Here is a 23,405-nt window from a genome sequence, read left to right on the forward strand (position 1 = left end):
GTGTGTACCTTGCGTTTTCTGAGCCCTTTCTGTATGTCCACATTTTATGGCAGAAATCAGCACTTCCTCCAGTCTTGAGACATTTTCCCCTAAGTTACCACAAAAATCCCTGAAATGTGTTTGTGCATATACGCAGAGTTGAAAACCTATGCAGAATTCAAGCACTTATGTATACGCCTAGAACTAGATCACTTGTCTGCATGCACAGAAACTGGCACAATCTGCGTAAGCATGGAGGTTGTGGGAATGAGCAAACTCATTCCTGCTGTACTGATTTATCATCAACTGGCACCCAGTGACAGATTAATAAGACAAATCTCTTCTTTCTATTGTTCCCCATTATCCTTAACTCTTCTGCTCCTATAATCCACAAAAAAGTGGATCTGTTCCTGATGAGGGTCAAATTTGGTTGGAATCTTGAGATGTTTTAAAATCTGTACAGCTACTCTATTTTAATAATTGTAAGTGTCAGCCATGGCAGCCTCGCCTCTGAGTTAAAAGGTTGTGGCTTCAAGTCTTACTTCTGAGCACAAAAATCTAGGCTGACACTCCAGTGCAGTACTGAGGGAGTGCTGCACTTTTGAATAAGATGTTAAACCAAGTCTGCCCTCTCAGGAGGACATAAAAGATCTTATGGCACTATTTTGAAGAAGAGCAGCAGAATTATCCCGGTGTCCTGACCAATATTTATCCCTCAATCAACATCACTATAAATAGATTATCTCGTCATTATCACATTGCTGTTTGTGGGAGCTTGCTGTGTGCATATTGGCTGCTGCGTTTCCTACATTAAAACAGTGACTGCACTTCAAAGAGCACCTCATTGGCCGTAAACCGCTTTGGGACATCCGGTATCATGAAAGCTCCTATATAAATGAAAGTCTTTCTTTTTAATATTTAAAACAGAACCTTCCAAAATAAATAATTTTTGGCTTCAAAGTTTGAAACACAATGGTCTCTCAGCCGCGAAGGAATGGCTTTCACCGTTCACCTCATGTAGGGTTGCCTTGAGACTTTTCATGGGCTTCCATTCATCCAACATCTATTCCAATGCACCACCTTGTACAGGGGATATGTGGCTTCTGTGAACAAGGACAAGTAACAGCGAAGCTCTTCAGCCAATCAGATTGAAGAATCCTCACTAAGCCGCGCAGAGTTTAAATCAGGATGTGAAAACCAGGAAATATAAATTACATTTAAATCATGTACAGGAAGTGAAATAAAGATGGAATTAAAGGAGAGAGATAAAAGAGACAGACAGAAAACCTTTCAAAATAATTATTTACTTTAAAAAGAAATCTGCAACATTAAGAGGGAAAAGTTGGCAATATTGTGCCCCGGACCCGATATTGCATTCCTCCCCCTGCAGCAGCGCCGGGCGACAACACCGACAGCTGCAGGAGGTGTGCATCATCGGGGAGGCGATGCTTAAAGGTGAGGTGGCCGAGGTAAGTTTTAAAAAAAAAGTACCTTCTCTCTTGCAGCTTTTTTCACAGGTTCCTGCCCACGATCGATCAGTGCTTGAGTGCTGGGCTGATTGCGCGGGATCGTGGCTGCCACCGTGGAGAAGGCAAGTGTTCTTTCCTTTGCAGAGCATGCAGTGATGGCCCTTCCCTTTAAGGGAGGGAAGGAGCCTTCCAATGTGGCAGTGCTGCATGGCACATCATGCAACGCTGCACAAGTACCGTGCCGCCAGCTACAGATTGTGCTCCAAGAAGAAATTGGAGCGCTTTTAGCATTCCACTACCTCTTGGAGTGCAAACGCCAAATTTTTTTAAAGCTTGAAATGATAAGCACCTGGTTCTAATTTTTAAAACATTTAAAAGTTATTGTCCCAAACAGTGCGATACCCAATTTCACCCCCTAATTTTCTTCTTAGGGAATTAAACTCGTCACTTGTAAATTTAATCTTTCAGGACCAGAGAGGTTGTTCAGCAGTAATCACTTATTACACCGTTAACAGCTCACGTACTCCTAAATGTAACAGTCCTAACATTTTCAGCCATCTTTAGTGCGGAATTAGTGGGTAAGTACCCCAAGTTCACGCCATTACAGTGATTTCAATGCTTAGTCTGTCGGCGAGGATTGCAACAGCGCACCCTGTGGTACCTCTGAATTTCTGATAACAACTTCTTGATTTCTGTGTTTAACTGCGCATGTGCGGACACCAGAAGTTGCGATCAGATTTACCCGGTAATAATGATGTGCGCTGATAGCCTCACAGTTATTATTACTGCAAAACCTGGACCAATATACACCAAAATATTCTGGAAAATGCAATGAAAAGGCATCAAAAATCTAACTTTCTTGGGGACTTGCCTCAGATTCCCTTGTGTCATCAGGGCTCAAAAAATGTCTTTGATCCACCACTGCAAAACAAATTTTAGTTTTTGCCCTGCAATAAAAGTCATGGATATATTTGCCGCTTAAATCACAAGTTCATATCTCACTGCGTTCTCAGCCTTTTTTTTGTATCATTGGCAAAGCTTTTAGACTTTGGATTTCATGAAGAAATAGTCCAGATCATAAAATGTGATTCAAAATCGGTGATGACAATCCAGGATTCCCATGTAATGAAATAGATTTTTACATAATCAGTCATCATAACTCAGTCGTCCCAACTTGTTGCACAGTAGCTGGGTGTTCAGCGAGTGGAAGCTCTTCAAGTTGACATATACTCCAGGGTCTTGATAGTTCTTAAGATGCAGTCTATGATGCCTTGCACCTGGGGAAATCAGACAACCCTTGCAAAGCCCACAGCCCTGTTTTCTTGCTTTGTGGCTGCCATAGGGAAGTAGATGAAGTTGTTGGCTCTGGCGAAGAGCCTATCCATCACCTGCTTGTTGCAGGCATGCACAGTTGATTGACTAATGTTACTCATGTCACCTGCTGCAGCCTGAAATGACCCAAGGCATAACAATTCAGGGCCTCGGTGACTTTCAGAGCCACAGGCAAGGATAAGCGTGACTGGGTACTGAACTGCAGTTAGTGCTGCAGCAGGTGACATAGCTGTGTGATGGCCTCCCTGGTAAAGCCAAGCCTTCTCACACACTGTTCCTCACTGAACTGCAGACATGAAGTTCTTGGCCTGTACCCTCAAGTAGGGCAAGGCCTCCTACAAGCTTTGCTCATTCTGCCTCTTAATTCTGCAGATGCAGGTCTCTGGACTCTTGCCTCCTTCTCCTTCTCCTCCTATTCCAACCACCATGGCTTGCCAATCAGCAAACCCATAATGGGAGTTTAAAGTTTTCCAAAAGCTCCTGTAAAAATTCCTGTGTAGACTCAGCTTCATAACTTTTTGGAAAGTTTAATGTCAGCAGCCAATGCAAAAGCAAAAGCAACACACTTGCAGTCAAAATGAACAAACCAGTTAATTTCTTGAGAACATCCCTTTAAATAGGAACGAGAGGTGTTGAAAATAGCATTTGGCTCCTTAAACAAGTGCAGGACCCTCATTTGCATGTACTAAATAGTTGCCCGCCGATTTCAGCTGGTACATTAGATGACTAAGAGGAGGCCAGCCATAAATGGCATCCGGCGGACTCTGGTGTGAAACAAGTGGGAATTCCAATGTCCTCGAACCTATTTTATCAATGTAAAGTGGATGGATGCCCATTGAAATTCTCCCCTATGAACTCCCATAGACAAGGGGAGCACTGTTACTTAGTCAGAGCTGGAACTAACTCACAATGTTGTTCTGGTTTTTAGGTGCACCGAGGAATAAAAGGAATCATAAAGGATGATAGAGGAAGAGGAATTAAAGGGGCACAGATCAAAGTTAGAGGAATTCGACATGATATCCTTTCAGGTAAACGTGAAAAATTGGAACAAGTTATAGATAAGAGTTCCTTTGGTTATGTTGTGATATTGTAAATGTGCTTATGAGGATTTCCTCTCCGATATTTCTAGCAAAACCATAATATCACTTGGAATATGTTTACACATTCTGCTTTATTAATATAACTTTGTTTTCCATTTTTGGCTGTAGTTGATAATGGAGAGTATTGGAGACTGCTGCCTCCAGGCACACATTTTGTAAGCGCATATGCTCGAGGTCACACCCGGGTTTTGAAGAAAATCTATTTACCGGTTAAGATGGAAGGGGCTGGTCGTGTGGACTTTGTTCTACGTCGCCTAGAGCCCGATATTGAGATTGAGTCTTTCGATGAAGGGATGGATGAATTAGATCTGATAGATCATCTCGAGAGGACTGAGCAGAGACATGAAGATGAAGATGATGAATATTCATCTTCACGTGCAGAAAAGCCTTGGTGGTGGTCATTCTTTGCCACTTTGGGACAAACTTCACCAGATTGGCTTTTAAGGAGCGATTAACTACCATTATAGGTATTATAATAAATGGAGGATACATCGGCGAGTTTGCATTATATAATGCATTTGTACTCTCTGTGATTCTTTAGTAGATTACAGTAAATCACCTTATGATATGGAAAACAATATATTTTGAAAACATATTTCCTTAATCTTTTAGTCCTGAAGGAGCCAAACATAATTATGAGCCCTCGACACAAGAGGGCATCACAGATCACAATATTATAAAATGAACACTAACCCACAGCCTTTGCTTTGTGAATCTGTATGTCCGATGTGTGCCTGCATGTTATGGCATAGCTAGTCTATGTCTAATGAAAAGGAGTTTGGAGAGATAATTCTGTTTCATTTATCTTTTTAAAAATTAAAATACAAATGTTATGCCTAAGTATTTAACCTATATGGCATACATGAACCAAGTTGTTACTATAACAAATTATATGGATGGGATAAAACTGTAATTTTGTACTGCCAGTTCATCTTGTTCTTGTTATACGTGATTGCTACATCTGTGGAATTTAGATCTTTTCAACTTTTATCAAGAATAAATACAGCTTCCAAAACAACAAATTACAATGGGCAGAGGAAATGGTCTAGCACCCATAGACAGAAATAGAAATATATTCACAAAATATAAGCAGTAATTTTTTATTTCCAAGTGATTTAAAACAACCCACATGAAAAGTAAAAGATTAGCTAACATAATAGTACATTGAGTAACTCAATGGGCCCAAGTTTCCACATGATTTGCGCCTGATTTTTAGGAGCAACTGGTGGAGAACGGACTATCTTAGAAATTGCAATTCTCCACATTTTTTTTTCTGCAGTTCTAGTCAGGTAGAACAGTTCTACTTTGGAACAGAATTTTTTCTTCAAAAGGGGGCGTGTCCGGCCACTGACGCCTGATTTCAAAGTTTCCACAGTGAAAATGTACTCCAAACTAAAGTAGAATGGAGCAAGTGAAGATTTTTGTAGAACTGAAAAAACCTGTTCTACACATTAAAAAATCAGGCGCAGGTTACAAATTAGGCGCCCAGAACGAGTTGGGGGGGGAGGGGGGGGAAGGGAACTCATTAAATTCTACAATAAATCCTTATTTATACTTCTACAAATATTATACAAATAAATCCAACCTGAATAAACATTTATAAGCCAAGAAAAGATTAAATAAACCATCTTCCTACCTGTGTAAAAGTGCTTCAGCCAGGGAGAATTCTGCAGCCGTTCGTGCCGCTGAGCGGGGGTGGGGTGGGGAGGGAGGGAGGGAGCGAGAGGGAGGGAGGGAGGGAGAGAGAGAGAGAGAGGGAGGGAGAGAGAGAGAGGGGGAGGGAGAGAGGGGTGGAGGGAGAGAGAGAGAGGGGGAGGGAGAGAGGGGGGGAGGGAGAGAGAGAGAGGGGGAGGGAGAGAGAGAGAGAGAGAGAGAGGGAGGGAGGGAGGGAGGGAGAGAGAGAGGTGGGGGAGAGAGAGGGGGGGGAAGGAAGGGAGGCGGAGGTCAGGTCGGATCGGATCCAGTCCGGGAGCGGGAGTCGGGTCCAGTGGGGGGGGGGGGGCGGGAGCGGGTGTCGGGTCTGGTCCGGAGGCAGGGGGGGAGCGGGTGTCGGGTCTGGTCGGGGGCCAGGGCTAGGGGCTGCGTGCTTCGGCCCCTCCCACACAGTTTCGGGCGCCTGGAGCTACTGAACATGCGTGCCCACTGTAGCGCACATGTGCAGAGGTCCCGGCACTGTTTTCAGCGCAGGGACCTGGCTCCGCCCCCCCACAGCTCGTGCTGGCTGCGCCGAGGGCCAGAGGACCTACAGGTAGGTGGAGAATAACGAGGATTTTTTTAGGCGCCGTTTTAGGCGCGAAAAACGGGCGCCCAGCTCGGAGGGGAGCCCGTTTTTTTTCTTGTGGAAACTTGGGCCCAATGTAACTCAAATGAATGTAGTTTTATGCAAGGTTAATTGTTTCCTGCTAGAAATTGCATTGTTACTTCATGCTCTGCAAAGCTTACAGCTTTCTTAATAAGATCCTTTGGCCTAGAAATTCAGGAATGTAGCATCGGCCGTGAAGGCCCGTTTTGAAGAAAAATTGGCAGCCGACACACTTCCGCTCGCTTCCAGCTGGTCCTGCGGTGGCCGCCATTTTGGGCAGTTTGCCAGCGCTCACTCCAGATATTTAGATTAGGCAGATCGTGATTTTAATGAGTGTGCAATGCTCATTTGACACACGAACTGCCAATTTCGACATTGCCGCTTCACTTTCCACCCTTTCCTAATCATGACCAGCTGACCAAACATTCAGCAGAAGGAAGGAGACCCCAGCAGTGCTATTTAAGGGATCATCAACGACTTGCAGCTGACATGCTTTATCAGTACGACTGGGCCTCATCTACGTTTCTGCAAACGGACATCAAGGGTTAATTTACGAAGAGTGATTACACAAATTAGGGTTGTATTCCCTAGAATTTAGATGATTAAGAGGTGATCTGATCAATGTTTTCAGGATACTAAGGGGAACAGATGGGGTAGATAGAGATAAGGGGGCCAAAATTGCCCCGTGCTGGGTTTGCATCAGTGCAGGAGGTGCTGGTCCCATTGTGCATTTGGGCTCTTTGATAAAAAGATATGTTGCCTGCGGTAACAGAGCATTCCCCTGGTGGTCCCGCGGCAATCAGCCGAGAAGCTGTCAGTGGCATTGCCCCTTGCAGACTTCGTGTCCCGTGGGGCAATTTCCCCTCTGCATATTGGAAATTTAGCCACACTGGTCTTGATTTTCCATCCAGTAAAATAAATGGACAAAAGATCAGGGGGAGCATGCATCTAAATTATCCATATGTAGTCTGGGCAGGCAATGCTCCTGCCAGGGGCATGATTTCATAAAATTGTGCTGAGACGCACCTGCTGAGAACCTGCAGCACTGCCCTGGGAGTTCCCTAATTTATATCAAATAAAATTGCTTCTTAAATCTTGGGGGTCCAGGGCTGGCTACAGCCTTAGCCTGGAGCCGTGAGTGTGACCCCACTTCTGCCGATTTTTGGGAGGCATACTAGGCATAACTTGAACAATGCTACACGAGGCCCAATGAGGACCCAGGATGCAGCAACTCCTAACATAGGGAGCCCCCCCCACCCCTGGCCCCAAATGCTTATGACAATGGCAACAAACTAGGTTCACACTTGAAGAATGGCCACTTTGGTGAGGTACTGGACGATTTCTGATGTAAGAGGAATTGTATCAGTTCCTTCACAAGAACAATGGGAGAAATGAGAATAAAATTGGGAGGAAAGGTTAATAAAATAAAATAAAATATTTGTGGACTGGAAAACCTCACTATCTCTCTTTCATTCCCACCCCACCCAGTCAAGACAAAGTATGAGGTTTATTCATCATTCCGTGAAAAGGAGGATATTACCTTCAGAATCAATGTTACAGAATTCAGGAGGGCTGCCCAGTCAAAACTCTCTAAAACATAATGGCCCAGATTTTCAGCACCCATTTTTTGACCGCTAAATGGCCTACAAGTCCCAATATGGCAGGCGGGAAGCATGCACACTTGGAAGTGCACTGCCTGCCATATTGGTGAAGGAGTATGCAAAGTGTAGAATATTTTACTTAAATTACATCATGCATTTCTTGTAGGACTGGTTTTCAATATTGCTCTGCCCAATCATGTTAGTTTCCACATGCTAATCACCCAGCTTGATTGGCATCCCATCCACCACCTTAAGCATTCACTCCCTCCACCACCGGCACACCATGGCTGCAGTGTGTTTCATCTACAAAATGCACTGCAGCAACTCACCAAGGTTTCTTCGACAGCACCTCCTAAACTGTGACCTCTACCACCTAGAAGGACAAGAGCAGCAGACGCATGGGAACAACATCACCTACAAGTTTCCCTTCAAGTCACACACCATCATAATTAGGAAATATATTGCCATTCCTTCATCGTCACTGCATCAAAATCTTGGAACTCCCTCCCTAACAGCATTGTGGGAGTACTTTCACTACAGGGACTGCAGCGTTTCAAGAAGGCGGCTCATCACCACCTTCTCAAGGGCAATTAAGGATGGGCAATATTGCTAGCATTACCAGCGACACCCACATCCCATGAACGACTAAAAAAGAACTTGTGGCATTAATCAGTCGGAAGAACCTCTCACCAGTAATATTTAAAGGGATCATGCAGCTTACTGATTAGATGCTGGTTTGTTATTTCAGGCTGCCAGTTACCTTCTGGGTATTTCTTGGTGTGTTTTAACACTCTGGAAAGCTAAGTTTGTCTGCTGAGGACAAGATGTTGCTGCTGTTGCGCTGTTGTTGGCTACCTCACTGATATACTGGCTGCAGTCATGGCTGGTCTCATAGGACTGCCTTTGGGGCTGGAGGGCAAGGGGGAGCAGCAAGGAAGACACCAAAGAGCAGGAGCAGATGTCAGAAGAGGGAGGAGGAGGCCATTTCCACAACAGGTATTCAGGGAGCACTTTTATTTCAACTTTCTCAGCAACAATGTTTTAGGACCCTTCATTTTGCATGGAGACTGTCACCGAGCTATGTCACCTGCTGCACCCACAACTTAAGCCTCAAAGCAGGCTTCATGTAGCCTGGCCGACTACATGTGCAGGAAGAATTACCAGCAACCAGCTCTGTATTTCGGAGCTTGAGCGGTGGCTGGAGTCACTGCGATGCATCCGCGAGACTGAGAATTTTGTGAATAGCACGTTTCTAGAGGTGGTCACCCCGAGCTTAGAAGTGTGCAGGCAGAGTGGAAATGGGTGAACACCCGACAGAAGAGGAGAACTAGGCAGGTAGAACAGGTGTCCCCTGAGTCCATCTCGTTCTCCAACCAGCATTCTGTTCTGAGTATTGGTGAGGGTGATGGTGCCTCTGGAGAGTGCAGCCAGAGCCAAGTCTATGGCACCACAGGTGGCTCAGCTGCACGGGGTGGGGGTTGAGGAAGAAGAATGGAAGAGCAATAGGGGATTCGATAGTCGGGGAGCAGACAGGCATTTCTGTGGCCGCAGACGTGACTCCAAGATGGTATGTTGCCTCCCTGGTGCCAGGGTCAAGGATGTCACTGAGCAGCTGCATGAGATTCTGGGGGGAGAGGATGAACAACCAGAGGTCGTGGTCCATATCGATACCATTGACATAGGGAAATAGGACTACGGTCCTGCAGGCAGAGTTTAGGGGGCTAGGAGAAAGATTAAAAAGCAGGACCTCAAAGGTAATAATCGCCACGTTACTGCCGGTGCCATGTGCTAGTGAGTACAGAAATAGGAGGTTAGAGAAGATGAATGTGTGGCTGGAGAGATGGTGCTGGTGGGTGGGCTTTAGATTTCTGAGGCATTGAGACCATTTCTGGGAAGGTGGGACCTGTACAAGCCGAGCAGGTTGCACCTCAACAGAGCCGGGACCAGTATCCTTGTGGGAAGGTTTGCTAGTGCTATTGGGGAGGGTTTAAACTAGCTTGGAATGGGGATGGGAACCAGAGAATAGATTCAGTGGGGAGACAAGCAAAGCTGGAATTGGGCAGCAGAAAAGTAGAAAGTGATTTTGAAAGACAGAGCAAACAAGGGCTGGAAAATAGACAACAAGGGAGTTTGGCACCACTAAATGGTATATACATCAATGCAAGGACGATAGGGAATAAGGCAGATGAGCTGAGAGCACAGATAGACACTTGGGAGTATAATATTATAGCTATTACTGAGACATTCCTGGTTACAGGTTTTTCAGACAGGATAGAGAGGGAGGTAAAAAAGGAGGGGGTGTTGCAGTATTAATTAAAGAAACAATTACATCTGTGAGAAGGGATGATATGTTAGAGGGGTCATCAAACGAGGCCATATGGGTTGAATTGAAGAACAAAAAAGGGGCGATCACACTACTGGGAGTGTACTAGAACCCCCCCCCCCCCCGCAAATAGAGGCAGATAGAAGAACTAATATGTGGCTAAATTGCTCGAAGTGCAAAAACTACAGAGTTGTAATAGTGGGATATTTTAACGACCCAAATATTAACTGGGAAAAAAGTAATGTGAATGGTACGGAGGGTGTGGAATTCCTAAAATGCTTTCAGGAGAACTTCTTTAGCCAGTATGTAACAAGCCCAACAAGAGAGGGGCGGTTCTGAACTTGGTTTTGGGGAATGAAGAGGGTCAGATGGAAGGGGTATTAATGGGAGAGCATTCTGGTGCCAGTGATCATAATTCATTAAGATTGAGGGTAGTTATGGAAAAGGCAAAGGTGGACCAAGAATAAAAGTTCTCAATTGGGGTGAAGACAATTTTGCTGAGCTGAGCTGGAATTTGGCAAAATGGACTGGAAATGGCTACTTGATGGTAAATCAGTGTCAGAGCAGTGGGAGGCATTCAAGGAGGAGACCCTGAGGGTACAGAGCAAGTATGTTCCCTTAAAAAAAAAAGGGTGAGGCTAACAAATATAGAGCCTCCTGGATGTCAAAGGACATACAGGGTAAGATAAAGAAAAAAAGGGAAGCTTATGACAGAACTCAATACTGCAGAAACTCTGGAGGAGTATAAAAAGTGCAGGGATGCAATTAAAGGAAAGCAAAGTGAGAGCATGAAATAATGTTGGCAAGTAAAATCAGGGAAAACCCAAACATATTTTATAAATACATTAAGAGCAAGAGGGTAACTAGAGAAAGAGTGGGGCCTATTAGAGTCCATAAAGGAAATCTGTGTGTGGAGGCAGAAGATTTGTGTTTGACTCTTAATGAATACTTTGCATCTGTTTTCAGAAAAGAGAGGGGCGATGCAGACATTGCAATGAGGAAGGAGGAGTGTGAAATATCAGACAAGAGAAACATAGTGAGAGGGGAAGTATTAAGGGGCTTAGCAACTTTGAAAGTAGATAAATCCGCAGGCCCAGATGAAATGTATTCCAGGCTGATAAGAGAAACATAGGATGAAATAGCAGAGGCTCTGACCATTATTTTCCAATCCTCTCTGGCTACAGGTGTGATGCCAGAGGACTGGAGGATTGCTAATGTTTTACCTTTGTTTAAAAAGGGAGAAAGGGATAGACCGAGTAATTACAGGCCAATCAGCCTAACTTTAGTGGTGGGAAAATTATTCAAAAAAATCCTGAGAGACTGGATAAATCTTCATTTGGAAGGACATGGATTTGTTAAGGGAAGGTTGTGTCTGACTAACTTGATTGACTTTTTCGAGGATGTAACAAGGAGGGTCGATGAGGGCAGTGCGTATGATGTAGTATACATGGATTTTAGCACAGTTTTGATAAGGTCCCACATGGCAGATTGGTCATGAAACTAAAAGCCCATGGGATCCAGGACAAAGTGGCAAGTTGGATCCAAAATTGGCTCAGAGGCAGGAAGCAAAGGATAATGGTTGATGGGTGGTTTGAGACTGGAAGGCTGTATCTAGTGAGGTTCCACAGGGTTCAGTGCTGGGTCCCTTGCTTTTTGTGGTATATATCAATGACTTAGACTTGAATGTTGGGGGTATGAATAAGAGGTTTGCAGATGACATTTAAATAGACTGTGTGGTTGATAATGAAGAAGAAAGCTGCAGACTGCAGGAAGATATCAATGTACTGGTCAGGTGGGCAGAACAGTGGTAAATGGAATTCAATCTGGATAAGTGTGAGATAATGCATTTGGGGAGTTCTAACAAGGCAAGGGAATACGCATTAAATGATACAACACTGAGAAGTGTAGAGGAACAAAGGGACCTTGGAGTGCAGGTCCACAGATCCCTGAAGGTAGCAGGCCAGGTATATAAGGTGGTTAAGAAGGCATATGGAATACTTGCCTTTATTAGTCGAGGCATAGAATAAAAGAGCAAGGAGGTTATGCTTGAGCTGTATAAAACACTGGTTAGGCCACAGCTGGAGTACTGTGTGCAGTTCTGGTCACCACATTACAGGAAAGATGTGATTGCACTGGAAAGGGTGCAGAGGAGATTTAGAAAAATGTTGCCAGGACTGGAGAATTTTGCTATGAGGAAAGATTGGAGATGCTGGGTCTGTTTTCTTTGGAACAGAGGAGCCTCAGGGGAGTCCTGATTGAGGCGCAAAAAAATTATGAAGGGCCTGGATAGAGTGGATAGGAAGGACCTGTTTCCCTTGGCAGAAGGGTCAACAACCAAGGGACATAGATTTAAAGTAATTGGGGGAAGGTATCGAGGGGATATGAGGGGAAATTTCTTTACCCAGAGGGTGGCGGGGGTTTGGAACTCACTGCCTGAAAGGGTGGTAGAGGCAGAAACCCTCACTACATTTAAAAAATACTTGGATGTGTACTTAAAGTGCCGTAACCTACAGAGCTACGGACCAAGAGCTAAAATGTGGTATTAGGCTGGATAGTTCTTACTCAGCCGGTGCGGACACGATAAGCTGAAATGGCCTCCTTCCGTGCAGTAAATTTCTATGATTCTATGATTCTATGGACAGCACTGCATGCACCTGTCACAGTCACCGTGGCCCTCAACCTTTATGCCACGGGCACATTCCAGGCTGCAGCAGGTGACATCACCGACATATCCCAGTTGACAGTACACCGACTTATCAGCGAGATCACGAGGCTCTGTACACCAGAAGGAGCAGCAAAATCTCCTTCCCTATGGACAGAGTGAAGCAGGATGCAGATCAGTAGACTTTGGTAGGTTTCCTCATTGTCCAATGTTCCACACATTACACCAACATTTTCTTGCTTACTTACTATCACCAGTCTGGCATCTTTATCAATTGTAAGGAATTCCACTCCCTCAACATACCACTGGTTTGCAACAACAGGCAGCACATCACTCAAGGTCTGTGCCTGCTATCCTGGTAGTAGTCATGACTCCTCCATCCTACGCCAGTCCTCTGTGCTTCCTTTATTCCAACCAGGCCAGCAAGTTACAGGCAGGCTATTGGGCGACAAGAACTATCCAGTCCAGGCATGGCTCATGATTCCTGTCAGGTAACTGGGCACAGGCGCAGATATGGCTTACAACAAGAGTCATGCCATCACCAGAAACATAATTGAGCAAACAATCAGCATGCTCAAACAACCCTTCTGCTGTTTGGTCTGTTCCAGAGGAGTTTTTCAGTACACCTCTGAGATGGTATCCACATTTGTGGTCATCTGCTGCACGTTGCACAACTTCCTCATCATGGAGTTTGAGCCTTTACCAGCACCTGAGCCACAACAAGTGTAGGAGGTGGAGCAGGAGGAAGAGTAGAAGCAGGAGAAGAGGCAGCAACCATGAGTACCTCCAGCTTCCAGAGTTTTCAGAGACAGGTTTATTGAGGAGTGCTTCACCAAATCAGCCATCTCATTCCACAATCATTACTACTGTCCTTACTACCACCTTTTTCCTTCCTTCAGTCCAGACTTACGGGTCTTCCCCTCACATCATTACAAGGGACCGAGTGTAATGTAGCCAAGTTTGCTGATGATACAAAGATGGATGGGAAAGCAAATTGTGAGGAGGGCACAAAAAATCTGCAAAGGGATATAGACAGGCTAAGTGAGTGGGCAAAAATTTGGCAGATGGAGTATAATGTGGGAAAATGTGAGGTTATCCGCTTTGGCAGAAAAAATAGAAAAGCAAATTATAATTTAAATGGGGAAAAATTGCAAAGTGTTGCAGCACAGAGGGTTACCTGGAGGTCCTTGTGCATGAAACACAAACAGTTCGTATGCAGGTACAGCAAGTAATTAGGAAGGCAAATGGAATGTTGGCCTCAATTGCAAGGTGGATAGAGAATAAAAGCAGAGAAGTCCTGCTACAACTGTACAGGGCATTGGTGAGGCCACACCTGGAGTACTGCGTGAAGTTTTAGTCTCTGTATTTAAGGAAGGATATACTTGCATTGGAGGCTGTTCAGAGAAGGTTCATTAGGTTGATTCCAGAGATGAGGGGGTTGACTTATGAGGTTGAGTAGGTTGGGTCTCTACTCAGTGGAGTTCAGAAGAATGAGAGGTGATCATATCGAAATGTATAAGATAATGAGGGGGCTCGACAAGGTGGATGCAGAGAGGATGTTTCCACTCATAGGGGAAACTAAACTAGGGGACATAGTCTTAGAATAAGGGGCTGCCTATTTGAAACTGAGATGAGGAGGAACTTCTTTTCGCAGAGGGTTGTAAATCTATGGAATTCTCTGCCCCAGAGAGTTGTGGAGGCTGAGTCATTGAATATATTTAAGGTGGAGATAGACAGATTTTTGAGCGATAAGAGAATAAAGGGTTATGGGGAGCGGGCAGGGAAGTGGAGATGAGTCTATGGTCAGATCAGCCATGATCTTATTAAATGGTGGAGCAGGCTCAAGGGCGAAATGGCCTACTTCTGCTCCTATTTCTTATGTTCTTTTGCTCTTAAACACCAGCACCAAATTTGGAACAAAAAACACATTTATCAATCAACTCAATTACATCTTAACAGAAGTTTACAGGAATAATTAGGAATCATCCTTGTGCAAGCATATAGTGCCTGTCTTCTGTGCTCCTTTCCCTATCCTAGTACTCTTACATGGTCTTTCTTCAGTGGCTACAGCTTGGGAGGTGGAAGGCTGCTGAGCTTTCATTGAGGACACTTGAAATGGCTGTGGTGGGCTACCCTGAGGGCTCGGCTGTAGTGCAGCATCTTGGTGTGGGCCGGGGCAATCTAGACCAGCTGACTATGTGGCTTTAATAAGGGCACTGGTGGAGTGGCTGGCAGGGGAGCAGGCAAGTTGTCCTGAATGGGACATCAGGTGCCTCTTCCACGGAGCCAAAGTCACTCTGCTAGGATGGTGTCTTAGACATCCTATGGCTCGGCTCGAGAAAAAAGCGCATGACTGCTGTGCTGCTTTAGCAGGACAGATGTCAGCCATCTGAGCTTATTTGGTAACAGTCTGTAGAAACTGTCAGAGCTGCCAGAAAAGGCTCCATCTTGGTGAGTATCATGTTTGTAACCTTCACATAACTGTAACCAATATGTAACAACACTGTACACTGTATACAACTGTGAAATACACACCTTGACCACAGGGGGTGAACTTGTGGGAGATACTCCTTACCTGGTCAGCCAGGTACTTAAAGGGAGGTTCCACGCAGGCTCAACACTCCTTGGTCCGGGAATAAAGGTGCAGGTCATGAGTGACCTTGTCTGCAGTATATGCCTCATGTGAATATGTTCTAGAGTTGAGAACTCTACATCTGGAGACGAGAAATGGGAATCATTGAACCACAAGGATGGCCACCGGTAGCACAGAGGAACCTAACTGTGTGGGTGAGGACTGGGACGATTTTGTGGAGTGACACCAGCAGACCTTTGTCATAAAGGACTGGCTGGGACTGGAAGCGGCTGACAAGAGGAGGGTGCATCTACTGACAAGCTGCGGGACAAAAACGTACCTGTTGATGAAAGACCTGCTTGCACCTCTCAAGCCGGCCGACAAGTCCTTCGAAGAGCTTAGCTAGCTGATCAGCGAACATCTGAAACCGGCGAGCAGCGTACACATGGCCCAGCACCGGTTCTACACACACCGGCGTCGGGAAGGGCAAAACATCTCAGACTTCGTTGCAGACCTGAGGCGCTTGGCCAGCTTCTGTAAGTTCACAGACGCCTGCAGGGGGGAGATGTTAAGGGATTTTTTCATTGAGGATATTAGTCATGCTGGTATTTTCAGGAAGCTTATTGAGGACAAGGACTTGACTTTGGAAAGGGCAGCTTTGATAGCTCAGACCTTCTTGGCGGGGAGACCAAGATAATTTACGCCAGCAGCCATGGTTATTAACGTTGCGATGAACCAGGGAGTTAATGTTGTAAAAGTGATACAGAACCCCGCAGGCAGGCAAGGGCAGTTCGACACCACCCAGGCAGGCAGGCAAGGGCAATTCGACACCGCCCAGGCAACAACAGGCTCTAGGGTGGGACAGCAACAGAGACAATGGCAGGAGGATCGGCAGTTCACGCCATCAAGAGGAACAATGCGTCCCGTGATGGGACAATTGACACCCACCACCAGAGTGCTTAGAAACAACTAAGGGGACAATCAGAGAGGAATGCCTGGTAACAGCCCCTTTGTGAACAACAATCTCAGCCAATGCTGGAGATGCGGGGGTAGACATACTGCTAAAAGCTGCAAGTTCCAGCAGTTCACTTGCAGGAGTTGTAATGCCAGAGGACATTTGGCTAGAATGTGCAAAAAAGCTGCAGCGAGGCTAATCTATGAAACAGAGGAATCAGACAAGGGGTCTGCAATGCAGGATGTTGCCTGGGGCCAAGCCATGGATGCTGAGGTTCAGAGGGTTCATGTGGCTGACGTCCACAGCTCATACACTAAAACACCACCCATGATGATGAAAGTTTTATTGAGTGGCATCCCGGTGCGCATGGAGCTGGATACGGGAGCCAGCCAGTCCCTTATGAGCATCCAACAATTTGAGAGACTATGGTCACACAGAGCTAGCAGGCCCAAACTGGAATGCATTGACACGCAGCTACGCATGTACACCAAAGAAATCATCCCAGTGCTGGGCAGTGCAAACCTGGTGGTAACACACAATGGATCACAGAACCACCTGCCACTTTGGATTGTTCCGGGAAATGGCCCCGCGCTTTTGGGAAGGAGCTGGCTAGCCGAGATGAACTGGAAATGGGGAGATGTGCACGCCATTTCATCTGTGGAGCGAAGTTCATGCTCGCAGGTCCTACAAAAATTCGGGTCACTGTTTCAACCTGGTGTCGGAACGTTCAAGGGCACCAAAGTAGTGATACGCATCACCCCGGATGCCAGACCAGTGCACCACAAAGCCAGAGCGGTGCCGTATGTGATGCGTGAGAAAATTGAAAGTGAATTGGACAGGCTGCTCAGAGAGGGCATAATTTCGCCCGTTGAATTCAGTGACTGGGCAAGTTTAATCGTTCCTGTCCTTAAAGCGGATGGCTCGGTCAGGATCTGCGGCGACTACAAAGCCACCATCAACCGAGTGTCGCTGCAAGACCAATACCCACTCCCGAGAGCGGAGGACCTTTTTGCCACGTTGGCAGGTGGTAAGCTGTTCACCAAGTTGGACTTCACTTCAGCCTACATGACTCAGGGACTGGCTGAAGAATCCAAGCTTCTGACCACCATCATGACGCACAAGGGACTATTCATCTACAACAGGTATCCGTTTGGCATTCGTTCAGCGGCCGCAATCTTCCAGAGGAACATGGAAAGCTTGCTCAAAGCCATTTCCAGCACAATCGTATTCCAAGACGACATCCTAATAATGGGTCGAGACACCGAGGAACACCTCCACAACCTGGAGGAGGTGCTACGCCGACTGGACCAGGTAGGCCTGCGGCTAAAAAAGGCCAAGTGTGTGTTTTTGGCCCCAGAGGTTGAGTTTTTGGGCAGGAAGGTTGCCGCAGACGGGATCCAGCCTACCGAATCCAAAATGGAGGCGATCCGTCGTGCGCCCCGGCCCGGCAACACATCGGAGTTGCGATCGTTCCTGGGACTTTTGAACTATTTTGGAAATTTCCTGCCTAACTTAAGCACATTGTTGTAGCCGTTGCATGTGCTCCTGCGTAAGGGCTGTGACTGGTTCTGGGGGGACTGTCAGGAATGGGCTTTCAACAGGGCACGGAACTTGCTTTGTTCTCACAAACTGTTGACTTTGTATGGCCCCTGTAAAAAACTAGTATTAACATGCGATGCATCATCATACGGAGTTGGGTGTGTGTTGCGGCAGGGAAATGACGATGGCCGACTACAACCGGTGACTTATGCCTCCAGGTCACTCTCCCAGGCAGAGCGTGGGTATGGCATGGTCGAAAAGGAAGCACTCGCTTGCGTTTACGGTGTGAAAAAGATGCACCAGTATCTTTTCGGCTGACCGTTCGAGTTAGAAATGGATCACAAGCCGATAACATCCCTGTTGTCAGACAGCAAGGTTGTCAATGCCAATGCATCAGCTTGCATACAGCAATGGGCTCTCATGCTGGCTGCATACGACTACACCATACGGCACCCGACAGGCACTGAAAATTGTGCTGACATGCTCAGCAGGCTTCCGCTGGCCACCACCGAGGGGGCAGCGGAGCAAAGCGCTGAGATGGTCATGGCCGTTCAGGTTTTTGACACCGCAGGCTCCCCATCACAGCCCGCCAGATCAAACTCTGGACCAACAGGGACCCCCTCCTATCCATGATAAAGAAATGTGTCCTGACTGGGGATTGGGCGCCTGCACACGGGGCGTGCCCCGAGAAGGTCAGACCGTTTCAGAGACGGATGGATGAGCTCTCCATCCAAGTTGACTGCCTACTCTGGAGCAGCCGGGTGGTCATGCCCCAGAAAGGCAGGGAAGCGTTCATCAGGGAACTCCACAGTGAGCACCCTGGCATTGTGCTAATAAAGGCCATTGCCCGGTCACATGTATGATGGCTGGGGATTGACTCAGACCTGGAACATTGGGTTCGCAGGTGCACGACGTGTGCCCAGCTGGGCAATGCCCCCAGGGAGGCCCCGCTCAGCCCGTGGCCCTGGCCCACCAGGCCATGGTCACGCATCCACGTGGAATATGCGGGACCGTTCATGGGAAAAATGTTCTTGATTGTAGTCGATGCATACTCGAAATGGATCGAGTGCATCATATTAAACTTGTGCACGACATCCATCACCGTGGAGAGTCTGTGCATGGTTTTCGCGACCCACGGCTTGCCGGACATTCTGGTCAGCGACAAGGGCCCGTGTTTCACCAGCCATGAATTCCAGGAGTTTATGTCGGGTAATGGCATTAAACATGTCCAGGCGGCACCGTCCAAGCTGACTTCCAATGGCCAGGCAGAACGTGCGGTCCAAGTCATAAAACAAGGCATGCTCCGTATCCAGGGACCCTCTCTTCAGTACCGCCTATCGCGCCTCCTGCTGGCCTATAGGTCCCGCCCGCACTCGCTCACACGAGTCCCGCCAGTGGAACTCCTCATGAAACACACGCTCAAAATGCGGCTATCCCTCATTCACCCAAGCTTGGCAGACATTGTTGAGGGCAAGCGGCAGTCCCAAACCTAGTGCCATGTTCGAAACTCAAGGGGGCGGCGTATTGAAATGGATGACCCGGTATTTGTGCTTTACCATGCACTAGGACCCAAGTGGCTTGAGGGCACCGTAATTGGTAAAGAGGGAAATAGGGTCATAGTGGTCAGACTAAACAATGGGCAGATATGCCGCAAACTTCTGGACCAGGTAAAGAAAAGGTTTAGCATGAACACTGAGGAACCTGAAATAGACCATGGGATGTCAACCACACCACTGCCAGTGAACGAGCAACAAGGACATTCACCAGCATGCACAGTCCCTGCGGCCAGCCCGGACAGGCCGGAACCAACTCAGGTGACAGAGACACATGCCACGGCTCAACCACCAGAGCCACAACTGCGGCGCTCCACGAGAGAGCGTCGACCGCCTGAAAGACTCAATCTTTGACCCAAAGTCATTGGGGGGGAGGTGATGTCATGTTTGTAACCTTCACATGACTTTAACCAATATGTAACAACACTGTACACTGTATACATCTGTGAAATACACACCTTGACCACAGGGGCTGAACTTGTGGGAGACACTCCTTACCTGGTCAGCCAGGTACTTAAAGGGAGGTTCCATGCAGGCCCAGCACTCCTTGGTCCGGGGAATAAAGGTGCAGGTCATGAGTGACCTTCTCTGCAGTATATGCCTCATATGAATATGTTCTAGAGTTGAGAACTCTTTAGCGAGTGCAACTGTTGTGTTAATGGAGCTGGCAGCTCTATTCATATGGACAGAATGGTCTTCATGTTCTGTGAGAAGCCTTGAGACAAGTTGGAGCTGGACTTCTCCATATTCCACGCCATTGCCTTGATCGGTAGCCTGGGCTCCTAAAGTCAGCATCTAAGGTCTCTGGAGCAGAACTAAGTTGCAAAGTCACCCTCCAGCAAGTTGGCACATATGGCATCTTAACCCCTGCGCTACCTCCTGCGCACCGGTGCTCAGTGAGTCACCAGGATTATCTGAGCTGCTGGCGTTTCCGATGGTCAGATCGAGTGATGGTATATCTTCAGAAAGACTGGACACCTCTACTGGCAGAGGAGCTTGCACAGTCTCAGCACATGAAATGAAAGAGAGGGACAAGGGTTAGCTTATGGTGTGAAGCAAGAGGAGAGAAAGAAGTGGGTGGTGAAAGTTTGTCATGAGATTGTGTGAGGTGAGATTGAATTCAGAAGGGATAAAAAGGATACATTATGAAGAATCCCTGCATGACCTCTCCTCCAGCATTGCCAGTCGCCTCAACCTCAACTGTGCCCCTGCCCATGATAATCAACACGCTTTCTTTGAGAAAGATTTAAGAAAGAAAGATTTACATTTATATTGCGCCTTTTACAACCACCGGACATCTCATAGAAACATAGAAACATAGAAAATAGGTGCAGGAGCAGGCCATTCAGCCCTTCTAGCCTGCACCGCCATTAAATGAGTTCATGGCTGAACATGAAACTTCAGTACCCCCTTCCTGCTTTCTCGCCATAACCCTTGATCCCCCGAGTAGTAAGGACTTCATCGAACTCCCTTTTGAATATATTTAGTGAATTGGCCTCAACTACTTTCTGTGGTAGAGAATTCCACAGGTTCACCACTCTCTGGGTGAAGAATTTTCTCCTCATCTCGGTCCTAAATGCCTTACCCCTGGTTCTGGACTTCCCCAACATTGGGAACATTCTTTCTGCATCTAACCTGTCTAAACCCGTCAGAATTTTAAACGTTTCTATGAGGTCCCCTCTCATTCTTCTGAACTCCAGTGAATACAAGCCCAGTTGATCCAATCTTTCTTGATAGGTCAGTCCCGCCATCCCGGGAATCAGTCTGGTGAACCTTCGCTGCACTCCCTCAATAGCAAGAATGTCCTTCCTCAAGTTAGGAGACCAAAACTGTACACAATACTCCAGGTGTGGCCTCACCAAGGCCCTGTACAACTGTAGCAACACCTCCCTGCCCCTGTATTCAAATCCCCTCGCTATGAAGGCCAACATGCCATTTGCTTTCTTAACCGCCTGCTGTACCTGCATGCTAACCTTCAATAACTGATGTACCATGACACCCAGGTCTCGTTGCACCTTCCCTTTTCCTAATCTGTCACCATTCAGATAATAGTCTGTCTCTCTGTTTTTACCACCAAAGTGGATAACCTCACATTTATCCACATTATACTTCATCTGCCATGCATTTGCCCACTCACCTAACCTATCCAAGTCACTCTGCAGCCTCATAGCATCCTCCTCGCAGCTCACACTGCCACCCAACTTAGTATCATCCGCAAATTTGGAGATACTGCATTTAATCCCCTCGTCTAAATCATTAATGTACAATGTAAACAGCTGGGGCCCCAGCACAGAACCTTGCGGCACTCCACTAGTCACTGCCTGCCATTCTGAAAAGTACCCGTTTACTCCTACTCTTTGCTTCCTGTCTGACAACCAGTTCTCAATCCACGTCAGCACACTACCCCCAATCCCATGTGCTTTAACTTTGCACATTAATCTCTTGTGTGGGACCTTGTCGAAAGCCTTCTGAAAGTCCAAATATACCACATCAACTGGTTCTCCTTTGTCCACTTTACTGGAAACATCCTCAAAAAATTCCAGAAGATTTGTCAAGCATGATTTCCCTTTCACAAATCCATGCTGACTTGTACCTATCATGTCACCATTTTCCAGATGCACTGCTATGACATCCTTAATAATTGATTCCATCATTTTACCCACTACTGAGGTCAGGCTGACCGGTCTATAATTCCCTGTTTTCTCTCTCCCTCCTTTTTTAAAAAGTGGGGTTACATTGGCTACCCTCCACTCCATAGGAACTGATCCAGAGTCAATGGAATGTTGGAAAATGACTGTCAATGCATCCGCTATTTCCAAGGCCACCTCCTTAAGTACTCTAGGATGCAGTCCATCAGGCCCTGGGGATTTATCGGCCTTCAATCCCATCAATTTCCCCAACACAATTTCCCGACTAATAAAGATTTCCCTCAGTTCCCCCTCCTTACTAGACCCTCTGACCCCTTTTATATCCGGAAGGTTGTTTGTATCCTCCTTAGTGAATACCGAACCAAAGTACTTGTTCAATTGGTCTTCCATTTCTTTGTTCCCCGTTATGACTTCCCCTGATTCTGACTGCAGGGGACCTACGTTTGTCTTCACCAACCTTTTTCACTTTACATACCTATAGAAACTTTTGCAATCCGCCTTAATGTTCCCTGCAAGCTTCTTCTCGTACTCCATTTTCCCTGCCCTAATCAAACCCTTTGTCCTCCTCTGCTGAGTTCTAAATTTCTCCCAGTCCCCAGGTTCGCTGCTATTTCTGGCCAATTTGTATGCCACTTCCTTGGCTTTAATACTATCCCTGATTTCCCTTGATAGCCACGGTTGAGCCACCTTCCCTTTTTTATTTTTACGCCAGACAGGAATGTACAATTGTTGTAATTCATCCATGTGGTCTCTAAATGTCTGCCATTGCCCATCCACAGTCAACCCCCTAAGTATCATTCGCCAATCTATCCTAGCCAATTCACGCCTCATACCTTCAAAGTTACCCTTCTTTAAGTTCTGGACCATGGTCTCTGAAATTACTGTTTCATTCTCCATCCTAATGCAGAATTCCACCATATTATGGTCACTCTTCCCCAAGGGGCCTCGCACAATGAGATTGCTAATTAATCCTCTCTCATTACACAACACCCAGTCTAAGATGGCCTCCCCCCTAGTTGGTTCCTCAACATATTGGTCTAGAAAACCATCCCTTATGCACTCCAGGAAATCCTCCTCCACCGTATTGCTTCCAGTTTGGCTAGCCCAATCTATGTGCATATTAAAGTCACCCATTATAACTGCTACACCTTTATTGCATGCACCCCTAATTTCCTGTTTGATGCCCTCCCCAACATCCCTATTACTGTTTGGAGGTCTGTACACAACTCCTACTAACGTTTTTTGCCCTTTGGTGTTCTGCAGCTCTACCCATATAGATTCCACATCATCCAAGCTAATGTCTTTCCTAACTATTGCATTAATCTCCTCTTTAACCAGCAATGCTACCCCACCTCCTTTTCCTTTTATTC

The 23,405-nt window shown here is 46.5% G+C and overlaps 1 protein-coding gene across 1 annotated transcript in view; it reads left to right on the forward strand.

Annotated features, from left to right (window-relative positions):
- Positions 1-4,927, forward strand: part of cpz (carboxypeptidase Z) — a 99,356-nt gene extending 94,429 nt beyond the window's left edge. The window contains exons 10-11 of the mRNA XM_070864241.1: positions 3,709-3,808; positions 3,989-4,927. Of these exons, the coding sequence (XP_070720342.1) occupies positions 3,709-3,808; positions 3,989-4,335 (447 nt within the window). The 3' untranslated portion in view covers positions 4,336-4,927. The remainder of the gene's footprint in view (positions 1-3,708; positions 3,809-3,988) is intronic.
- The last annotated feature ends 18,478 nt before the right edge of the window (positions 4,928-23,405 follow it).

Source organism: Pristiophorus japonicus, chromosome 2 (assembly GCF_044704955.1).
Source record: "Pristiophorus japonicus isolate sPriJap1 chromosome 2, sPriJap1.hap1, whole genome shotgun sequence".
Lineage (NCBI taxonomy): Eukaryota > Metazoa > Chordata > Chondrichthyes > Pristiophoridae > Pristiophorus > Pristiophorus japonicus.